At 52.1% G+C, this 18,192-nt stretch overlaps 1 protein-coding gene across 8 annotated transcripts in view; it reads right to left on the bottom strand.

Moving 5' to 3' along the window:
* Window positions 1-16,359, bottom strand: part of CELF5 (CUGBP Elav-like family member 5) — a 36,973-nt gene extending 20,614 nt beyond the window's left edge. For all 8 annotated transcript variants that reach the window (XR_009279703.1, XR_009279704.1, XM_058858580.1 and 5 more), the window contains exons 1-2: window positions 16,053-16,359; window positions 9,547-9,629 (exon numbers count right to left, since the gene is read on the bottom strand). Coding sequence is in view for 6 of the 8 variants with exons in the window: in XM_058858580.1 (XP_058714563.1) it covers window positions 9,547-9,629; window positions 16,053-16,338 (369 nt within the window). In the remaining 2 variants the exon portion in view is untranslated. The remainder of the gene's footprint in view (window positions 1-9,546; window positions 9,630-16,052) is intronic.
* Between the last annotated feature and the right edge of the window lie 1,833 nt (window positions 16,360-18,192).

The following is an 18,192-nucleotide window of genomic DNA, read 5'->3' as shown; positions in this document are numbered from 1 at the left end:
GCCCAGCACCTCTTTCCCGAGCTGAGTGGGATGTGGGGCAGGGATTCAGGACTCTGAGGTCAGAGATTGTTCCACAAAGCCTCCAATTTCCTTGCTGAGAGGCTGCTGTCAGTGCTCACGGTCCCTGGCACCCTGCCTGTGTGAGCTGAGGCTGGCAGAGCTGTGGGAGCAGGCTGAGTGGGAGAGGGCAGGCAGCCCAGATGTGTGCTCAGAAGAGGGCTCCGTGCAGAGCCAGGAGAGGCAGCTGGCCACGTCACATCCCACTGCTCCCCCAGCACCGAGGAATAGTTTTGTTTCTACCCAGGATGCAAAACCAGGGCTAAACTAATTGAACTGATGGGGAGGGAGGCAGAGGGACAGACTCGGATCTCAGCTTCTGTGAGGAAGCCAAAGCCCTAAAGCCATGTGGGGGTAGGAGGGGCAGCAGGGATGCTGTGGAAATGCAGCACACACACATCCAGCACCACCCTCCCAGGGATGCAGGGGCTGAGGGAAGGATGGGGGAGACGAGGGGGAGGTTAAGTACCTGAGGCCATCTCCCTGTCCCCTCCCCCAACAGGGCTGTCACTCCAGCTCCCAGCACCTAGGATAAAGGAGGTGTTGTCATGGAAACGGTTATTCACCACATGGAACCTGACATTTGCAGTTGCCATGGAAACCAGCTCTTGGGGGCATTCCCTCTGCTTTGCACAAAAGAGACATTTTGATATGATCTCTGGGGAAGGGGCCCCCTCTACCCATCTGTCCATCCCTGTCCTTTCCCCCATCCCAGGGACGTGACCCCAGGGGTGGTGACCCCACTGAAGCTGCCCTGGGCAAGCACATCCCAAGGGCCACTGACCCAGTGAGGTGAGGTGGCCACAGCACTCTGCCCTGGCAGGAGAGGCGGCACTGCCAGTGCAGCAATGTGGGTCAGCACTGGTGCAAACCCAGAGGCAGCTCCTGGCTGGGGCTACAAGAAGAAGCAGGGCTGCTCTGCACCCCCCAGCTACAGCCACAGCTCCTCTCTTGCCCACCTGAAACAGCACCTGGGGTGGGCACAGGAAGACTTTCCCTCTGCCCATGTCAGACCAAGCCCTGGGTCAAGGGCTGGCAATTCCAGAGGCCTTGCCAGCTCCAGTGACTTTGAGAGACACCCACCAACCTGAGGTCGGGTCTCTGGGCTGGTCTTTGTCTGTTCTGGAAGATGGGTAAAGAGAAGAAAACAAGATACAAGAAATTTGTCCAGATGCTGAAGCTTGGAGAAGAGCAGCAGGATTGTCTGCCAGCTTCTTCTTGAAACAGGAGGTCTCCCAGCTGAGGCAGCCACGGTTTTCCTTGCACTGAGGTGGACACCCAGAGGCTTCCATGAAGTAGGACACCACCACCACTTTAGTCCTAATGTTGCCACTACAATTAACAAATTATCAAAGGCCTATCAAGCAGAGGGAGCCCACAGCAGCTTTAATTCAACCACGGTCTTGAGAACTGTCCCTGGGAGATCCTAAACTTTGTTCACAGATCTCAGACAAAGAGCTCTGTCCCCTACAGGAACACACAGTAGGGGGAGGTCAAGTTTTACCTCGGCCATTTGAGGGAGAAAGAGAGGAACAGGGCAGCAGAGAGGACCCACTTCTGGCTTACACAGTAAACTCTGGAAGTACAAATTCTCCTGGCCTCCAGTCATCACCTGAGGCTGCACACCTGAATAAGAAAACTGTATTTATATATGTATATATACCCAGCTGGGCCCAGAATCCAGCAGTCAGGATGTGCCTGCCTTAAACTTCCAGAGTGGAGAAGATGCACATGCACAGATATGGATGCCTTTTACCACACAGGAACACATAGGTGAGCACACGTACAGGATCAAGAATTTGAGCAAATGATTCATGAGCCTGCACCTGCCTCACAAGCTGAGCTTCATCTTCCCTGTTAAATTATTCAGCTGAGCATTATTAGTCTTCATTTCTTAAGAATATCACATTAACATTTAGCACATGCTGTCAGGACACCATGGGCCAAATGTCTCCTGCCCCAGCCCCTTACACTCCAGGGTCCTCCTTACCCACTGCTGGTGACACTGTAAGGGCTGTCAGCTCCATGACCCACTGCACTCAGGAAATCCTCTGGAGCAGCAGTGGGCACCAGATGGGCAGCAAAGCTCCTACTGCCCTGCTCCAGCTTCTCGCTCCCATTTCCCTCCTGGCTGGATACACAGCTTCCCAAACACAGCTGTCCCTCCCCTGCTCACAGCTCTCACAGACAACGTTTCTCTGCCTGCACCACTCTCCCTCTCAGGAGCCTGCAGCCCTCGTTGGCTTTCTGAGGGGTTCCTGGTGGGAAGCTACAGGGCAGCCAGATGGGGCTGAGGCTATCCTGACCTCAGGAGCATTGCACAGCAGCCATGTCCTGTGCAGCCTTCTGAGAACAGCAAGGAGAGGCTCACTGCAGCCCCGAGGAGCCCAGGGACTTCCAGGGAAGAGGCAAAGCTGAGAGGACTTGCTGAAAGTGTCTGGATTACATCCCACCCCAATCCCAGGAGCTGGGCAGCACAGAGAAGCAGGGAACCCTGCTCTGCTTGGGCTTCCCTGCTGCTTTGAGGAAATGTTCCCCACCTTTGTAGCACTCTTGAGGTCAAGGCTCTTAGGAAACATCCTGGCATTCCTGAAGTCAGAGGAAGCTTCGCTATTGGTTTCACCAAGGCCAAAATGCACCACTTCTCTCAATAAACCCCAGATAAAGACTTCTGGAGGTGAACTGGCTCCCCGTGTTTAATCAGCGCCCAGCATGAGCTGTCAGTCAGCTCAGCAATCTGGGAGCCCTGTTCTTCAAGGAGAAGACTCCCAGATCCCCCTTCTTCAGCTTTCAAACTGCAAGAGCTGGATAGAGGGAAAAAGCCCCCTGGGACAGCAGGGCAAGCCTCTCTATTAATTACAAGTAAGTGATGTAAAATAGCCCCTTAGGTGCAATGCAGGGGAACCTCACAGTGTTAAGAAGGTCAGAAGCACAGTGTATGAAACACACAATGCAGGCTGGCTCCTCTGGGATGTCAGGGACCAAAAGGCATCCAAGGCCATTGGCAGAATTAGGTCCTGGGCTCTTCACTTTACAAATTGTGGGCTTGTCCTCCTCTGGCCAGTTAAAAATGCCCTGCCTGAATGATCATAATCACTTCTAACTGGGCAGAGCACATAAATCTAAATGTTAATTTGTTCATTTGGATTCCATTTCTGATTGGGAATCCAAGCAGGGATGGATCAGTGCCAGTCTCAGGGCTCAAGTATCCTACTTGTATCTTCCCTCTGACATCTCAGAGTGTCAGTGTGCCTTAGTCCTGCCCAGGAGAACCATCCTTCCCTGAGAAAAGAGGGGCTGTCTCATACAGAAACACAAGCAACATTAGTACCAGGTTCTGGCACAGCTCTACAGGCTGCTTAGGAATTCACCTCATTCAATCCCACTATGGAGGAGACAAGGATAATTATGAGCAGTGTGTTCCAGGTGGAGGAATCGAGGCATGTGGTGATGAAAATCATGCAGAAAGTCTGTGGCAGAAGCAGGACGTGAATCCCAGAGTACAAACCACACAGCTTCTGCCTGTGGCTCAGCTACATCTTTTTGCATAAGCAAGGAAGATTGTTGGACAACTGATGGAACTGAAAACCCAAAAACTCATCTAGAAAGTTCATCAAGACCACAAGATATCATTCTGGCCTCCAGACAGCCATGGGCCTGAGGACCCAGGCACAGCTGGGTGCTCAGGTCCACAGTCCTGCGTTAGCTGCAGCATCTTTCTTGAGCATCTTGCTTCAGAGACTTGTCCAAGATTGTCACATCTGTCATTCCCACTGACGTAGAAAGTGTTTAGCAGGCCTAAGGAATGCTTAGGGCTTAAGGCCTGCAAAAAGCAGGAGTAAGATGCTGTGAGATGGGTCACCAAGTTATCCTGAGCAAGTGTAAAAAAGCTGCACAGGGAAAAGCTGGGAGCACACACTCAGCTGGCTTTGATGTTTCCACTGGAAAGGACACCCAGCACCCTGTGCCTTTCCCTGTGCCCACTGGTGCACCACTGGTCCAGTGAGCACGTTCAGGTGCTTCTCTGTGCACAAGCTGCAGCCTCCAAGGACCCCAGGAAGCCAGGGAAGGGCAGAGCCTGGGGCAGCACTGTCTGAGCTGATGACACAACAGCTCTGCAGAGCCTGGCTGTGCTGGCAGGTTCACAGGCTGCCACTGGGCTCCTGCAGCCATGGCAGGGGAATGACAGTGGCCAGGAAAAGACATCTCTGCTGATGTAACAGAGGGGACCAGGCACAGGGACCCTCTGCCTGCACACAGAGCGGCTGTGCCAGTTCCCTTGGCAACCACCAACACTGACAATCTGAGCAGAGCAAAACCTCCAGCGATACTGACGCACCCACGGGAAAATCCACCCAAAACGGGCCCAAGCCCCAGCACCATCAAATGAATCCCCTGAGCCAGTTCTGGGCTGGTAAGAGATAAGTTGTTTCCCTTTAGGGGTGCTGGCAGACTACAAAAGAGGCCCCAGGTGACTGCAGGCTGCCCCTGGAGACAGTCAAATCTCATTTGGAGAAGGCCCTCAGTGATCTGGGGTAGTCAGCACTGCTTTGAGTAGGGTTTGAGCAGAAGCCCCAGAGGTCTCTTCCACCATAAATTATCCAATGATCCCATCTACATCCATATTCACAAACACTTGTGTGCAGGCACACACCCCAGATGACCCCACGGAGGTGGGAATGAGGAGCCTCACTCAGGAGGATGGTGCCTTTGCAAAGAGCAGGGTCTGTGTAGGCTGGTGTGCAGGTACAGGTGAGCCCACAAACACAGCTCAGTGAGATCACCGGGGAAGATCCAGCTCTGGGAGACAAAAGTCAAAGGTTTGTCCTGCAAGGAGATGCCAGGGCCTGGCTGTGCAAAGGGCAGCAATTTCTCTGGAGAAAGGAAGACCCCTTGTGCACAAGATAGAGCCTGCATGTGTCCACCTGGTCAGCATGTGGGAACGGGTGCTGATCTTTGATTTCACTGTTCTTCCAATTCCACAGGGAACAGGAGGCACTGTCTGCCTTGGCAGCTTGCTCTTCAATGTAGGCATTTCACTGGGCAGCTGCTTTGCCTCACTGAGACTTCTCAGCCCCTCAAGCCAAACCCTCAACAGCACAAGTATTTTCAATTCCCTCTGCACTGAACAGGCACTTCTGCTGCTTCTTGCCCAGGGGCTGCTTTAGCCCAGCACCTTCATGGCCTGGTGCTGCCATTTCCATGAGATAGCCTCAGCACGCTCTCTGTATTTCTAACTGATAATGCTGCGTGGCTCTCAGGAACTTGCTGGTATTGTCTATCAAACCTGCAGGATGGACATGGGAAAAACTTCACCCTGCCCTAATCAAGGCTTCAAGCTGCAAACATTAACAAGTGGGGCCCAGCTTCAAAACACAGCCAAACATTTAGACCACTTGAAACTTTCAGAAATACTGGTCCAAGCTGGCTTTACATCAGCATTGCACAAACGAGAGGGGAGGGAAGAATGAGATGCATTGTCCTCTCCACCAAAGTCCCTCCAGTCACCTGTGCTCCCTCCTACCACTACAGGCTGTGGATCCTGACAGATGGCCCAGGTGAGCCGTTGCTCCTGGCAGCACAGGACACAGCCTACCCACAGGGATGTCCTCTGCTCGAGCTGTGCTGGGTCTCTGCACTAATGCTGGTGCCCAACCACCTGAATTAGTGCTGCAGCTTCTCAACCCCTGGTGCATTCCCAGAGCCTCTGTCTGCTCTCATGCTGCTGCTCTCTGTAATTTTCCATTCCTGTGTCCCTGCATCCATGAGTTCTCCCTATGATGTAGCCACATTTCAGTACCCTCATCACTGCTCCTAAACTGCCCGTATTCCCAGCTTGGATCAATACCAATTTCTGCCACTTACTTGCCTACCTTTCAGCAGGCCTTTCTTTGTTCTGCATAGAAATAAAACTGTAACTGTACCTTGCTGAAAGAATTACTTTTTTAAACCTCCCCCCCCCTCCACTTCCTCCCTCTATTCTTCTTCCTCTTCTTCTTCAGGAGCAATTTTATGTAATTTGCAACTGTCTGGCTGCAAATGAAAAGAGACATAAAGCGTTTCTGCGAAATATTGAAAAGCTGGATGCTTTTCCCTCAAATTTCACTTAGCAAGAGGCTTTAACTTGCTGTGTGATCACTGTGTGTCATTAATAACCTCTCCAATTCCTTTCAGAACTCAGCAAAGTGAAGGCACAATCACGAATCAAAGGCATGGGTTATTGAGATATAATATCATTTCACTGAGGCAGGGAGGAGTGGGGAGAAGGTGAAACACAGCACTGCTGGGCTGGCTGGCAGCTGAAAAGGGCACTGGATTTAGGAAAAAGCCTTAAAGGCCTGATTTGAACAATTCACCAGCTCAGGGGGCAGCACAGGTGTGTTAGATAATACAATATGCAGGTGTACAGGTGAGACTGGTTGAGTCACCATCAGATGTATGGATGTGGCACTTAAGGACATGGTTTAGTGCACTTGGCAGTGCTGGGTTAATAGCTGGATTCAGTGATCTCAGAGGTCTTTCCCAACCTGATGATTCTATGGCAGTCTTGTTGCTTTACAGCCTGAGCACACTGGCCCATATAAAAGAATGTAAAAGCCAAAATTCTGTCTACCTCAGAAAAAGATACTGAGCCTTACTGTCAAAAAATAAAATTTTTAGAGTTTAAATTCCATTTAGTTACCATACATCCAACAGCACCCAATTCAGAAACAAAAGAGAATTTTGACCTCACACAAGAACTTGCCCCAAATGCCACAAGAATAAACACAGACCACAGTGATTCCTACTGACTTATGTGGAAAACCTAAAATATAACTATATATAAAAGCTTAGGTAAGTTACACTGCACTCATGGCCCTGCAGGTGGGCTGACATTGCTGACATCAGACCTGGAGGACCTCAGCAACACCTCTGTGGGCCCAGACTGACCCAGTGACAGCCTGGAAGAGAGCCCAGTCACAGCCTAAGAGTATCTCAGAAACCATAGCAAACTGGTTTCAAACTCTGTCCTTACCAAATCCTCAGTCTAGACCAAGAAAGTCATTTGTCTCTATTGAGGTTCATGAACTGTTGAGTTCAACCACAGCTCTCTGCACTGAGACCAACAAAGGAAGGTACTTTGGTTCTTGTGGCATCTGCAATTGCTTGGTGGTACAACAGCAAGTGTAGGATCAGCACAAGATCCTTCCTCTGCCAGTTTGATCCCTTGCTGTCTCTAAACCTGCTGAGGCTTGGCCTTGCCTTCAGGTGACAGTTTGTGTCACCCCACACTTCATCAGCCTTCAGCTTTCTTTCTTCTCCTGCTATGTGCAATACAGAGAAAGGATATGGGTAAAATGCACAAGAAATCAGTTGTTTACCAGGCTGTGGCCCATAGACTGAAATTTCAGTGGTGTGATCAGTACATTCTGTGCTCTGCCCTGTGCTGGAGCCCTGGCTAAACTCCTGGGGATAGGCTTTGCCCCAGAGATCACCAGAAGATGACCCAGATGTGAAATGACCCAGAGATTAAATTTTATGTCCTTGTTCTGAGAACAGGGAAGCGATTGCCTGGCCCTCCTGTCTGTGATTCATTTCCAAAGCGTTGCCTGTGATCAGCTGGGCCACAAGGACAGGTGATGCTACACAGACACCAGCAAACCATGGCTGAAAGCTCCCTCAGCTCACCCAGCCCATGTCCATGCCAAGTAACCATCTCTAAATGACCAAAGAGAGAGAGAATTCTGCCTTCTCGGTCACTGAGGGACTGCACAAAAGAGAAACTAAATGTGATGAAGTGGTATATTGGCAGCCTGAAAATAGACAGCTCCAAATGCAGCACAGCTCATCTTCATCCTAATCCTGAAACATAATTACACCACACTGCTCATTAACTGTCTCCAGACAAGTATGTTCAAAAGTACTCACCTACCACAGACTTCTTACTGTTCCCAGGCAGTGTCTTACACCTCCCTTAACATAAAAAGCCTTTAGATCACCACATCATAGATAAATTGCTGCTTTAAACATTGCTCCATGCAGCTCTCTACAACCCCTGAGAGCACAGACAGTAGAGAACATTGTGAAACATGCAACAAATCCCCAATGTAGAACTGTAGCAAAACTGAGATTGCCTTGAATTCACCAAGCCTCACATGAATAATTTTTTACAGACACGTCTGACTTCCCTCCTGCATTAACAGCACTGTACCATGACTCCTTTCAACTGCTCCTCCATCCTTTGACTTGTTCTTATAAACACTGTCAGCTCTGCCCTGGACCAACACACGAGGTTACAGTGCTTCAGTTCAAAAATCCAACCGTTTCCCATCACACAAAAATAACTCAGGCAGATTTGTGCTGGTTATCTGTACTCTTCCCCCTGGCTGCTCTGAGTTAAGGATCCTGTTAAGTGGTAATTAAGTCACATGCATTTTTCAGCACTCAGATGCAGCACAGGCCTATGCAAAAAAAGCACAGGTAAACAAACACAGAAAATGATGTGGATGTGTGTGTGGAGGTCTTGAGGGGAGCTGGGAGAGTTGAGGGAAGCTCGTTGGACCTGTATGGGTTAAAGAGGAAATGTTATGGTTAAGAATTCCTAACCACCCTCCAGAGACCCCTGGTTTACATTAATTATTCTGTTGCCTTGAGCACTCAGGGCCTCCTGTGAGCTTCTATCTATAAGTACCCAACTCTTCCTCCTACTCACCTCCAAACGAATCCTTTCAATGTGCTTGATCAACCCCCTCAGTACAGCAAGGGAACTGCCCAGTCAAAGCTTTTAAATCATACCAAAATGGGAAGGGCAACAATCCAGAAGTTCTTTCAGCTCTCCAGCAGGTCCCAGGGAGGCAGAGGACTGCCAGGCAAGGAGGGACCTGTTCCACAATGCCCAGCCTCCCTCAAATTCCACTGAACTCTGCTCCCAAGACCAGCTGTGGAGTGAGCAAGACCCAGGAAGAGACCAGCAATCCGCCTCTCACCTAAATAACCCATTTATCCTCCAAACAATAGCATGTGGCAAGTGTATTTTTTTTATTTTTGAGAGGCTGATCCAATTCAGTCACTGCATCAGAGCTCTGTCCAGGCACCCTGCAGGGCAATGCCAGAGTAGAGTTGGATGCACCAGGAGGTTCTACACACCTGGAAAAAGGCTCTGGTATCTTATCTCGTGTGAGTTTTTCAGCAATACCCACTGTGCACCCACACACTTCACCCCAAAGCCCACAGCTCCCTAATGACAAGGACAGAAAGCTGAAGGTGTCCTGTCACAGCACAGAGAGCAAAGAGCAGCACAGAAACAGGCTTGGCCAGAGAAAAAACCAGCAGCTCTGAAGAACAGTGCTGTGCTCCCACTCCCATATCCCTGCTCTAACCCCTGAAACACCCTCCTCTTCCACAAGCAGGAAAATTGATCTGAGCCACCTCTCGCCCTCGCTCCCTCCCCTGAAAATTCCTCATCATCCTGCCCACAGCATCAACTCCAGACAATTCACTGGGACTTACCCCTGGCAAAGTCTTCTGTTCATGCAGTGCTGTCTGGGCTTTGATGGCAGAGTCTCTGGCACAGTATGTGAGGAATGCACAACCTGCAGCAGATACAGTGAGTGTCAAGTTAGACAGGCAATTGCAGATGAACATCAACACAAATGTTACATAATTTGGATGTGTCTAAAGCTCCATGGAAAAAAAAGACAAAGAAACAACGTTAAAGGACTTGCTGGCCACATCTAAAATCTATTAAGAGCTGAAAAAGGGTCCCAGTGAATCAACAGGGCTTGACACAGGTGTTGAACAAGGTGAAACACAATGGGAGAGCAAAAGGAAAGCTGATCTTGTTTGTGGCAGAAACAGTCCCAAATACAAGGATCAGGAGAGAGGCAAGGAGCAGCATGATTACCGACTAAAGAAAGAAAAGAAGCAAGGAAAGGAGAAAAGTATCTGTAATTTTAGGCTTATAGAAAAGCTCCGTGATCCAGATACACAAATCAGGGAAAGCTCTAGCAGGAGAGGCCTGGCCTTGTGTGCTGTATGATGCACACAAACACACACCAACGTACATACACACAACAAGGGCAACACAGAGCCCAGCAGAGCAGCGTGCATTCTGCAAGGGCCAACTTAAGAAGCCTGCTAAAAAGCATAGAGAAAAGGCCAGATCCTGACATTCTTAGTCAAGATATGACTCAACATCTCAGACGAGTGCTGGAGCCAAGGGAGGAGGGGAGGAGTTGTAGCCCCTCCAGGAAGAAGAGGGATCATCTTTGGGTGCTCTGATGCTAAGAATAAGCAAAGGCAAAATCTGGCTGGTTATCAAGAAACATTTCCTAGCAGAATGAGATTTAGACTGTGGAATGATCTCCCCAGGGAAGTGCCTGGAGCTCCATCACTTGAGTTGTTTCAGATGAGGGTAGGCAAAGCACTGGAGAATAGACTCAGAATGCATCTGACCCCCTCACTCATCCTCCTCCTATCCACAGTAGCATTTCACATCCCAAGCAAAGGCAGGACGAGTCCCTCTGGTTTGCTGATGAATATCCCTGTCTACACTGCTGTGCTGGGGCTGCAGATGCATTGTTATGGCCAGAGAGGTGCATTTTTCTGCCTCCACATTCTTGTGCCTGGCTTGGGGCATTCCAAAGCTGCTCTCCACGGATCCAAAGGTGGGTGCAGGAGCTGTATGGATGTCTCCCCTCTACCCCAGTGTGACTCCATGGTTCACAACACCCTTAGGCCAGGCAGAAGCCAGCTCCTCAGACAATCCCAGCCACAGCAACGTAATTATCCTGTTCTTCCATCCCAGCTCCATGAAGCTGCTGCAGGTAACATCATATCTGTCCTCACACCTCTTGCTAGTGGAAAAAACCTTCCATGAACAGCACACAAGCACTAGATATCTCTAAGAGGTCATTAAATCTTATTGCCCAGGTTTTGAGCCAAGAATGCTGCACCAAAGTCAGACATGGGACCAACAGGTAATTTAACAAATGCAGTGAGGCCAGGAAGAATGCAGGTAAACTTCAGTGCTCCTGGCAACTACAGCTGGCTCTGCTGTGGTGGGGGAGCTCCCCTTGGCTTTCACTCTTCCTGTGGACTGCTCTGACATCAAGCCTCAAAAACAGCTCTATAACCAGAGAGACCAGACTCTGTAATCTCTATAATCTATTTCTAATGGATTTGAAGGCCTGGTCACCAAAGCCTCAAACACAGATACCAAATTCCACCTGCTGCTCCAGTCTGCTGCTTTGCAAGTCATACAAGACTCATTCTAAGATAATTTGGGCCAGGTTTAGCTCACAAAACTCTGAAGTCAGCAGTTGGGAATAAGCAATTTATTCCACTAAAAGCTTCAATGCATTGGTACGATGCCCACGTGCAGTGAAGGCATCATCCTTGTCTCAGGAGCATCAGCCACCAACCTAAGAAAACTCCAATAGGAGCAGAGTTATGTCTACATAAATAAAACCATGCAAACCCCGTCCTCGAGTCCCATATTCCAGTGCTCAGGAATGTCAAAACTGAGGCAAAGCACACTGTCAGACTCAAAAACCCCAGTCCATGGGAGGACAAGCTAAAAACGGGAACTGGACAAAGACACACCATTTACTGAGGATAAAGAGAGACACTCCTCACACAAGGAGGTGCTGTTATCACGTCAAATCAGTGATTTGTAAAGGCCAGCAACGCCTATATCCACCAGCACCAATGTGAAAAAGTGCCACAAATCCCCTTCCTAGAGCCCTCTGATCCTTCTCTTCCCTACAGCAAAGGCAGAAACATTGTTCATCTTTTAGCAGCTCAGGTACCAAGAGGCAGCAGCTTCCAGAGACAGAAACATCCTCTAACTGTGGAGCCTGAAGGTGCCTCACTCCAACTCCAACCCAAGGGCAAACTCCACTGCTGCTCTGCTTTACAAGGATATAGATATTTGCTCAGCAGAAGCCACTTGTGCTCCTTATCTTCACCCAAGCATGAAGCAGCACTCAGGCAACCTCTAACGTCCTGTCTGGACTGGGGCTACAGGTACAGGACAGCCTGGTCCACTGCTCTGTCCCCAAACTCTTCATGCCTCTGATTGTTGAGGACATTCCTCTCAGTATTACTGCCCCAGTAGCAGGAAGCTGGGAAGCTGTACTGGCTCTGGAAAGGAGGGAGCTAAAGATGACAGCCACATCTTTTGGAAAAATGATTACTGCCTTTCACAACCAGGTGTTTTGGAGGTAGAGTGTAGTTGTCAATTCCATTCTCTTTGCAAAGTCCTGGTCAGAAATACATTAAAAGGTTTGGCAGAAACACTATGCTCTAAGCCTGTGTAAACAAATATTTGGGGAAAATAAACTTCCTTCCTGAAGAGCTGTTATCTCTCACACACTAACTCTGCAGCTACTCCTGGGATGCTGTGACAGGATTCTGCTCAGCACGTCTTTCATGGGTTCTTTGGGCTCTTATAACTTTGAGCTTGACAGAGCCACCCAAGGATCTGCTCAAGAGTGAAGAGATGTCCACAGAGATACAGAAGGGTTTGTCACTCTCACTTGGTTTTCTCACTTCCACATTTCCTGCTTTAGTTAACAGCAAGCTCAGACAGACAGGCTCAGGCCCCTTTGGGCACTTCTCACACCAAGTCAGCAGTGCCTGCTGAGACACAGGACATGGTGCTAGAAAGTGCTCAGGGTGTTAAGAAGCGTCAGCCTGGAAGGCCCCAGGCCCTGGGCAGCCAATGACCCATTCCCAGCACAGGGACACAGGACAGCACCCAGAGCACTGTCTGCAAAGCCAGGCCACCATCATTCTGCCAAAGATCCCTCTATGTCCCATCAGCATCTGTGGTACCACCCCACTTCCACAGGCTCCAGCTCCCTGAAAGCAGAACCCAGCCTAGTTCCACTTGCAAGAGACTACATAAAAAATTATATATATTCTGTGCCTGATCCTCCCTACAAACTACACATTGACTCTGGAATTTACAGTCCCTTCAGATCCTAAATATTACTCCACACATCAGCAGTCTAAAGCCTTGAGCAAGAAAAGGCTGCTGGTTCGCAGGAGGGAGTGATCTCTAGATTCTGCTTAGCATCAGAAATCACATTAAATACTTCAGCAGGGGAAGCATGGAGTCAGTGGGGAGCTAATCTACAAGCCTGCAGAAGCTGAGTCAAAACTGGGCTGCCAGGGAGGCAAGTTGGGCTGAAGGTGTTGTTGTATCCTTGCCCTCTGGAGAAGCCACCTCTCTGTCCACAGGCCTGTGAGAGGGCTGCTCCTGCCCCTGCTGAATATTCCCCTGCAGCTCAGTTTGGTATCTCACACTCCTTAATCGCTCCACTTTCCCTACCATGAGCACTCCTAGGAAACCCATCCAGCTGACACTTGTGACGACGGAACTGCCTTCTGCCTAATCCTGGAACACAAGGCCAAAAATTTCCACTTGATTCTTCCCACTCAGCCTCCCCTGACCCATTCCAAAAGCCTGTTCAAACACCTCCCCGCTCTTCCCGTGAAAATATTAGCTTTGAGACAAACACTGCCATTAACATGCAAATGTATCTGTGATTAACATAAATAGAAAAACTGCCTCATGAATAATATTAGGCTGGAACAGTATCAGCTACCAGTAGTCAGGTTGCTGAGACATGACTAGTCAGGTACTAACAAATCCATTTCATAGCAGAGTTCACATTTCTAGATCTCTAAGGTTCTCCTCTGCCTCCACTGAATTCACCCATTCTCAGCACCCATACAGGACCAGCTCTTGGACACTGCTCCACTCACATCCTCCAGCCCCTGGTAGGCCTTTTCCACCCTTTCTTCCACCCTGGAGGCAGAGGTGGCTGCTCAGCTCCATGTCAAGCTGCAAGGGAACACAAGAGGACACACTGGGCTTCACCAGCAGTGCTGGCTTCTCACAAAACCGCTTCCTCCCCTTTGGGGAGAGAAAGGCAAAAAAGCAGATGGAGGCTGCATGTGAGCTGTCAATTGGATCTCACTGCGGATCAGGAACATGGGGAGAGAAAACTGAGTCTGCTGTTAGAACTGCCCCAGAAAGGTGGCTCCTGTACAGTGCAGGAACAAGCCTGCAGCCAAAGTGTCCCCTGCTCAGGGGCTGTGACAGTGCTCCAGGCCACTGCAGCTCCTGGGTCAGCCTGGCACCTTCCAGGCCTGCTGATGCCAGCAGCAGCTCCTCACCACCATGGCCTTCCTGCACGGAGCACAAGCCACTGCAGCCAAACCTGGTACATGGGAGTGATCAAGCATCACGGTGGGCTGGATTGTGGAGCTCATTGCCTCACTGCACGCTAAACCCCCACACACTTCCTTGTGAAGGGATGACTTCTTTTGGAGAGGCTGTTCCCAAAACAGGCTGAGGATCTACATGCAAACTCATGCCACCAGGGAAGGAATCCCAGCCTCTCACTTTGTACAAAACAGGACAGGGAGGGGCAGAGGGAACTGAAGGGGTGTGGAGACAACCCCACAACAACCACCAGAGAACCTCACATCTCAACAGCCTCTTCTGGACAGAACAACCTCTGACCAACAACACCCACATTCACTAAAAAACAATAAAAAATATTAGAACCAAAAGGATGTATTTATTTCACTGCAGAAATCCTGCTTCTAACAGCAAGTTAGTATCACACACATCTGGCTAATACCACTGCTGTCCCCTCTAATTTCCATATTTAAGCAGATCCCTAGAATTTGTCTCCTGCCTGGAAGCTGACCTCAGACCACACAGTCTATATTTAAGATGTCAACTGGAATGAAATGTGCAATTGTCTCTTGCCTTGGCCCATTCTCCTCCTTGCTGGGTTTGAAACCTTGCAACTCACCATTCCCTGGCAGCAGGTTTGGATGCAGCTCCTTGCACACAGAGACACACAGGCACATGGCATCCTCGTTTTTCACTCACAACCAGACACACTTCTTCAGCTAAATTCATGCCAGCCCAGCCCTCACAGGCTTCAATGAAAAAGTGTTTTCCTTTTGTGCTGGAGTTAGATTTGGCCTTTTGTTTGGAAATACACTTGTTTTTATCTTGTCCTCTTCCCTCTCTGCTCAGTCTAGAATGGTTCACGTTGCCAAGGCACTCGATTTTTGCTACCTTTCCTCCTAAATGTGAGGCATCATGACTGAGCGTGGCACACTCCCTCCAGCATGCACCAACACATGGCCCCATCACAGATCATTTCAGAGCACAGCAGCCCAGGCTGAGCACCGACAGCTTTCAGGGTATTCACTGTCGGTTCCCTGCAGGCTGTTCTACCTGTGCCAGGGAGCGAGGCTGCCATCACCCCCTCGGATCCTACAGCAAACAACTCCGTGAGTTCCCTTCTGGCTGGAGCTGCGCTGGTCACAAGATCCCAAACACCTGCTGGGGTGGGGTAGAGCCGCTCCAGTGAACGGAGCTGCCACGCCGAACGCGACAGCTCTTCAGTATAAAAACACAACAATAAGCGAGGCTAAAGGAGCCTCCTCAAACTTTTCAGCACCCACTAAAGGTCCTCCAGCGAAGGAAGACCCCTCATCTCCCCGTGCGCCATCACGAAGGCCCCTCACCTACCCCAAATGCCACTGACAGCAGCACACTGGCGGCCAATATTCTTTGTTGCACGGATTTTAAAACCGCAGCGCCGAACCTTTGCCCGGGGTCGCTGTGAGCCCCCTTAGGGCATGGCCAACAGCCCAGCCAGGGTCCCGCTGCGGCCCCCGCGCTCCGCAGCAGCCTCGGCCCGGCCCACGCTGCCACCGCCGCCTTTGTCACCGCACCCCACGCGGGGCGACAGGCCCGGGCTGCCGGCGGGGCGCGGGCCGCGGCCGGGGGCTCCGCCGGGGGGATGCCGGACCCCGCCCGTGGCCGCTGGGGATGGGGACGCGTTCCCGGGCAGCGGATCGGGGACCGCCAGCCCCCGCTGAGGGATGCGGGGGGTGTGGGAGAACAGCACACCGCGGTGGGTCACGCGTGGACCGAGCCCGGGCCCGCCGCCCCTTTGTGCGCGCCGCGCCGGGCTCACCCTTGTGCATGCCGGTGTAGCGGTCCTTGAGCACGGTGAGCTCGTAGATCTTGCCGAACTGCTCGAAAAGCGGCTTGAGGTCCTTCTCCTCCAGGTTGCGCGGGATCTGCCCCACGAAGAGCTTGATGGCATCCAGGTCCTTCATGCTGTCGGGCTGCGCCGGGGGCTCCGCGCCGCCGCTGCTGCTCATGGGGGAGGCTCGGCGCGGCGGCGGCGGGGGCGGCTGCGGCGCTGGCGGGAGCGGCGGCGGCTGCCTCCTCGCCTCGCCCTCGGTGAGTCTGGCCATGCCCCGCGCCCGGCGCGGCTGCGGGCGGGCGGGCGGGCGGGCGGGGGAGGCAGCGCGGCGGGAACGGCCCCGCCGCCAGCGCCGCCGCCGCGGCGCCACAAAGAGCCGCGCCACAGCGCCCCCTGCCGGGCCCCGCGCCGCCTGCCGGGCCCTCAGGAGCGGGGGCACCGGGGAAGGCACCGGAGCGGCCCGGGAACGGCCCGGGAACTGCCCGGGAACGGCCCGGGAACGGCTCGGGAACGATCCGGAACGGCTCGGGAACGGCCCGGGAGCGTCACTCGGGAGCGGCCGGCTGTGAAGGCTGTGAAGGCGGCAGTGATCGCCGCGATGCCCGTGGCCGCGGGCGAGGGGAGAGCTGTGTTCTGAGGGCCCAGGGAGCAGGGGAGAGCTGTGAGCACCCGCGAAGGCAGAGCCGCTCCACATCCGTGTCAGAAATTAGCGTTCGCCCCATTTTCTCGGTGCCTCAGCACCAGGGTTTGGAGGCGAGGAGATTATTTAAGGCAGAAAATTTTGCAACGCGGCCGTGACCTAGCGGCGAGCAGCAGGGCCGGAGGGGGTTTGGCTGGAAGGGGAAGTCATAGACGGGCCCAGGTCTACAACCCCGGGCACATCTCTGTCCCTGCCCTTCGAGGGAAAATCCCCTTTCTTCCGAGCAGCTCAGCTCCCTCCTCACTGGGGCTTGGTGGAGGCATCCCTAGCCCGGTTCTGTGTCAGACCGTGCCAGATGGTCAGGAGCTGGTTGTGTCTCCATGTCGAAGCAGCCATTATTGCTACCGGGCTCAGCTCTCCCTCCCCGTGTCAGGCTCTGGATTGCTCTCCCACTGTTTTCTCCAGCTCCGGGAGATGCCGTGAGGCAGTGAGGGGATGTCAGCGCGGCCCAGGTGGCCGCGGGCTGTGTCACCTCTGTCACGCCAGGGTGACGCTGAGGCTCGGCACAGCCCGAGCTCCATCCTGTGCTGCAGGGATGCCGCCCAGCCCTGCTCCGCCGCCCACAGCCACGCTCTGCATCTCCTACAGAGCATTCCCTCTGCAGCGTGCACGGCTTTTGTCGTCACAGCACACATTTCAGCCTGTCACGCTGCCCCAGTGTCCCTGAAGATGAATACACTCCTGCGCCCTCGTGCTGGGAGGAGGGAGGGGGTGCTGGCCGGGTTGTTTGCCGAGAGAGCAGAGTCAGGTGCTCAGCTCCACTGAGCATGCCAGCCTGTGCTCGTGAAAAGGACCGTGATGCAGGCACAGCCTGGCCTTGCTTCCCCTTGTGTAGTCTCTGCCGAGAGCTTTCTGCCATCCCCCTTTTCTCCTGCCCTGGATCCTGCGGAGGGAGGGCAGCAGTGAGTGGAGAGGTGACCCTACTACACAATACAACCAGGGCAGCCACAGCTCTCTGCTCCCACTGCAGCCCAAGTCAGCATTCTCTTGCCTGGTTCCCAAGTCCCATCCTTCCTCCTACCCTCTCCCCACAGTGCCCCATATGCCAGAGCCTCAAATCCTACCCAGATCTCTCAGGTGTGATTTTACCTCGGCCCCTGCACCAGGAGATATGTGCAGCAGGTCTCAAGAAAAAGCAGGTTAGGAAAAAGGGGGAGTGTGTTAGCAGGGGAATAAGAGGGGTCCCAATCCTACAGAGCAGAGAGAAAAATGAAGAATACTGGTCATGTATGAATACCCACCTGGCTCTCACGCTGAAGTCATGGCAAGAATGAAAGAGGTCCCTGCAGAGCCAGAGGGATTGGGGATTCCTTTTCACTCTCATTCTCAGCAGATCTACAGCTCTGTACCCTGCTCTCTGCAGCATTGGCTGTTGTGCCCAGCTGTGTGGAGCTGCCAGAACACTCACTGAGGGCCACCAGGAGC

Source organism: Poecile atricapillus, chromosome 28, assembly GCF_030490865.1.
Source record: "Poecile atricapillus isolate bPoeAtr1 chromosome 28, bPoeAtr1.hap1, whole genome shotgun sequence".
Lineage (NCBI taxonomy): Eukaryota > Metazoa > Chordata > Aves > Passeriformes > Paridae > Poecile > Poecile atricapillus.
Note: the sequence above shows the minus strand (reverse complement) of the source record. Positions and strands in the feature narration are given on the sequence as shown.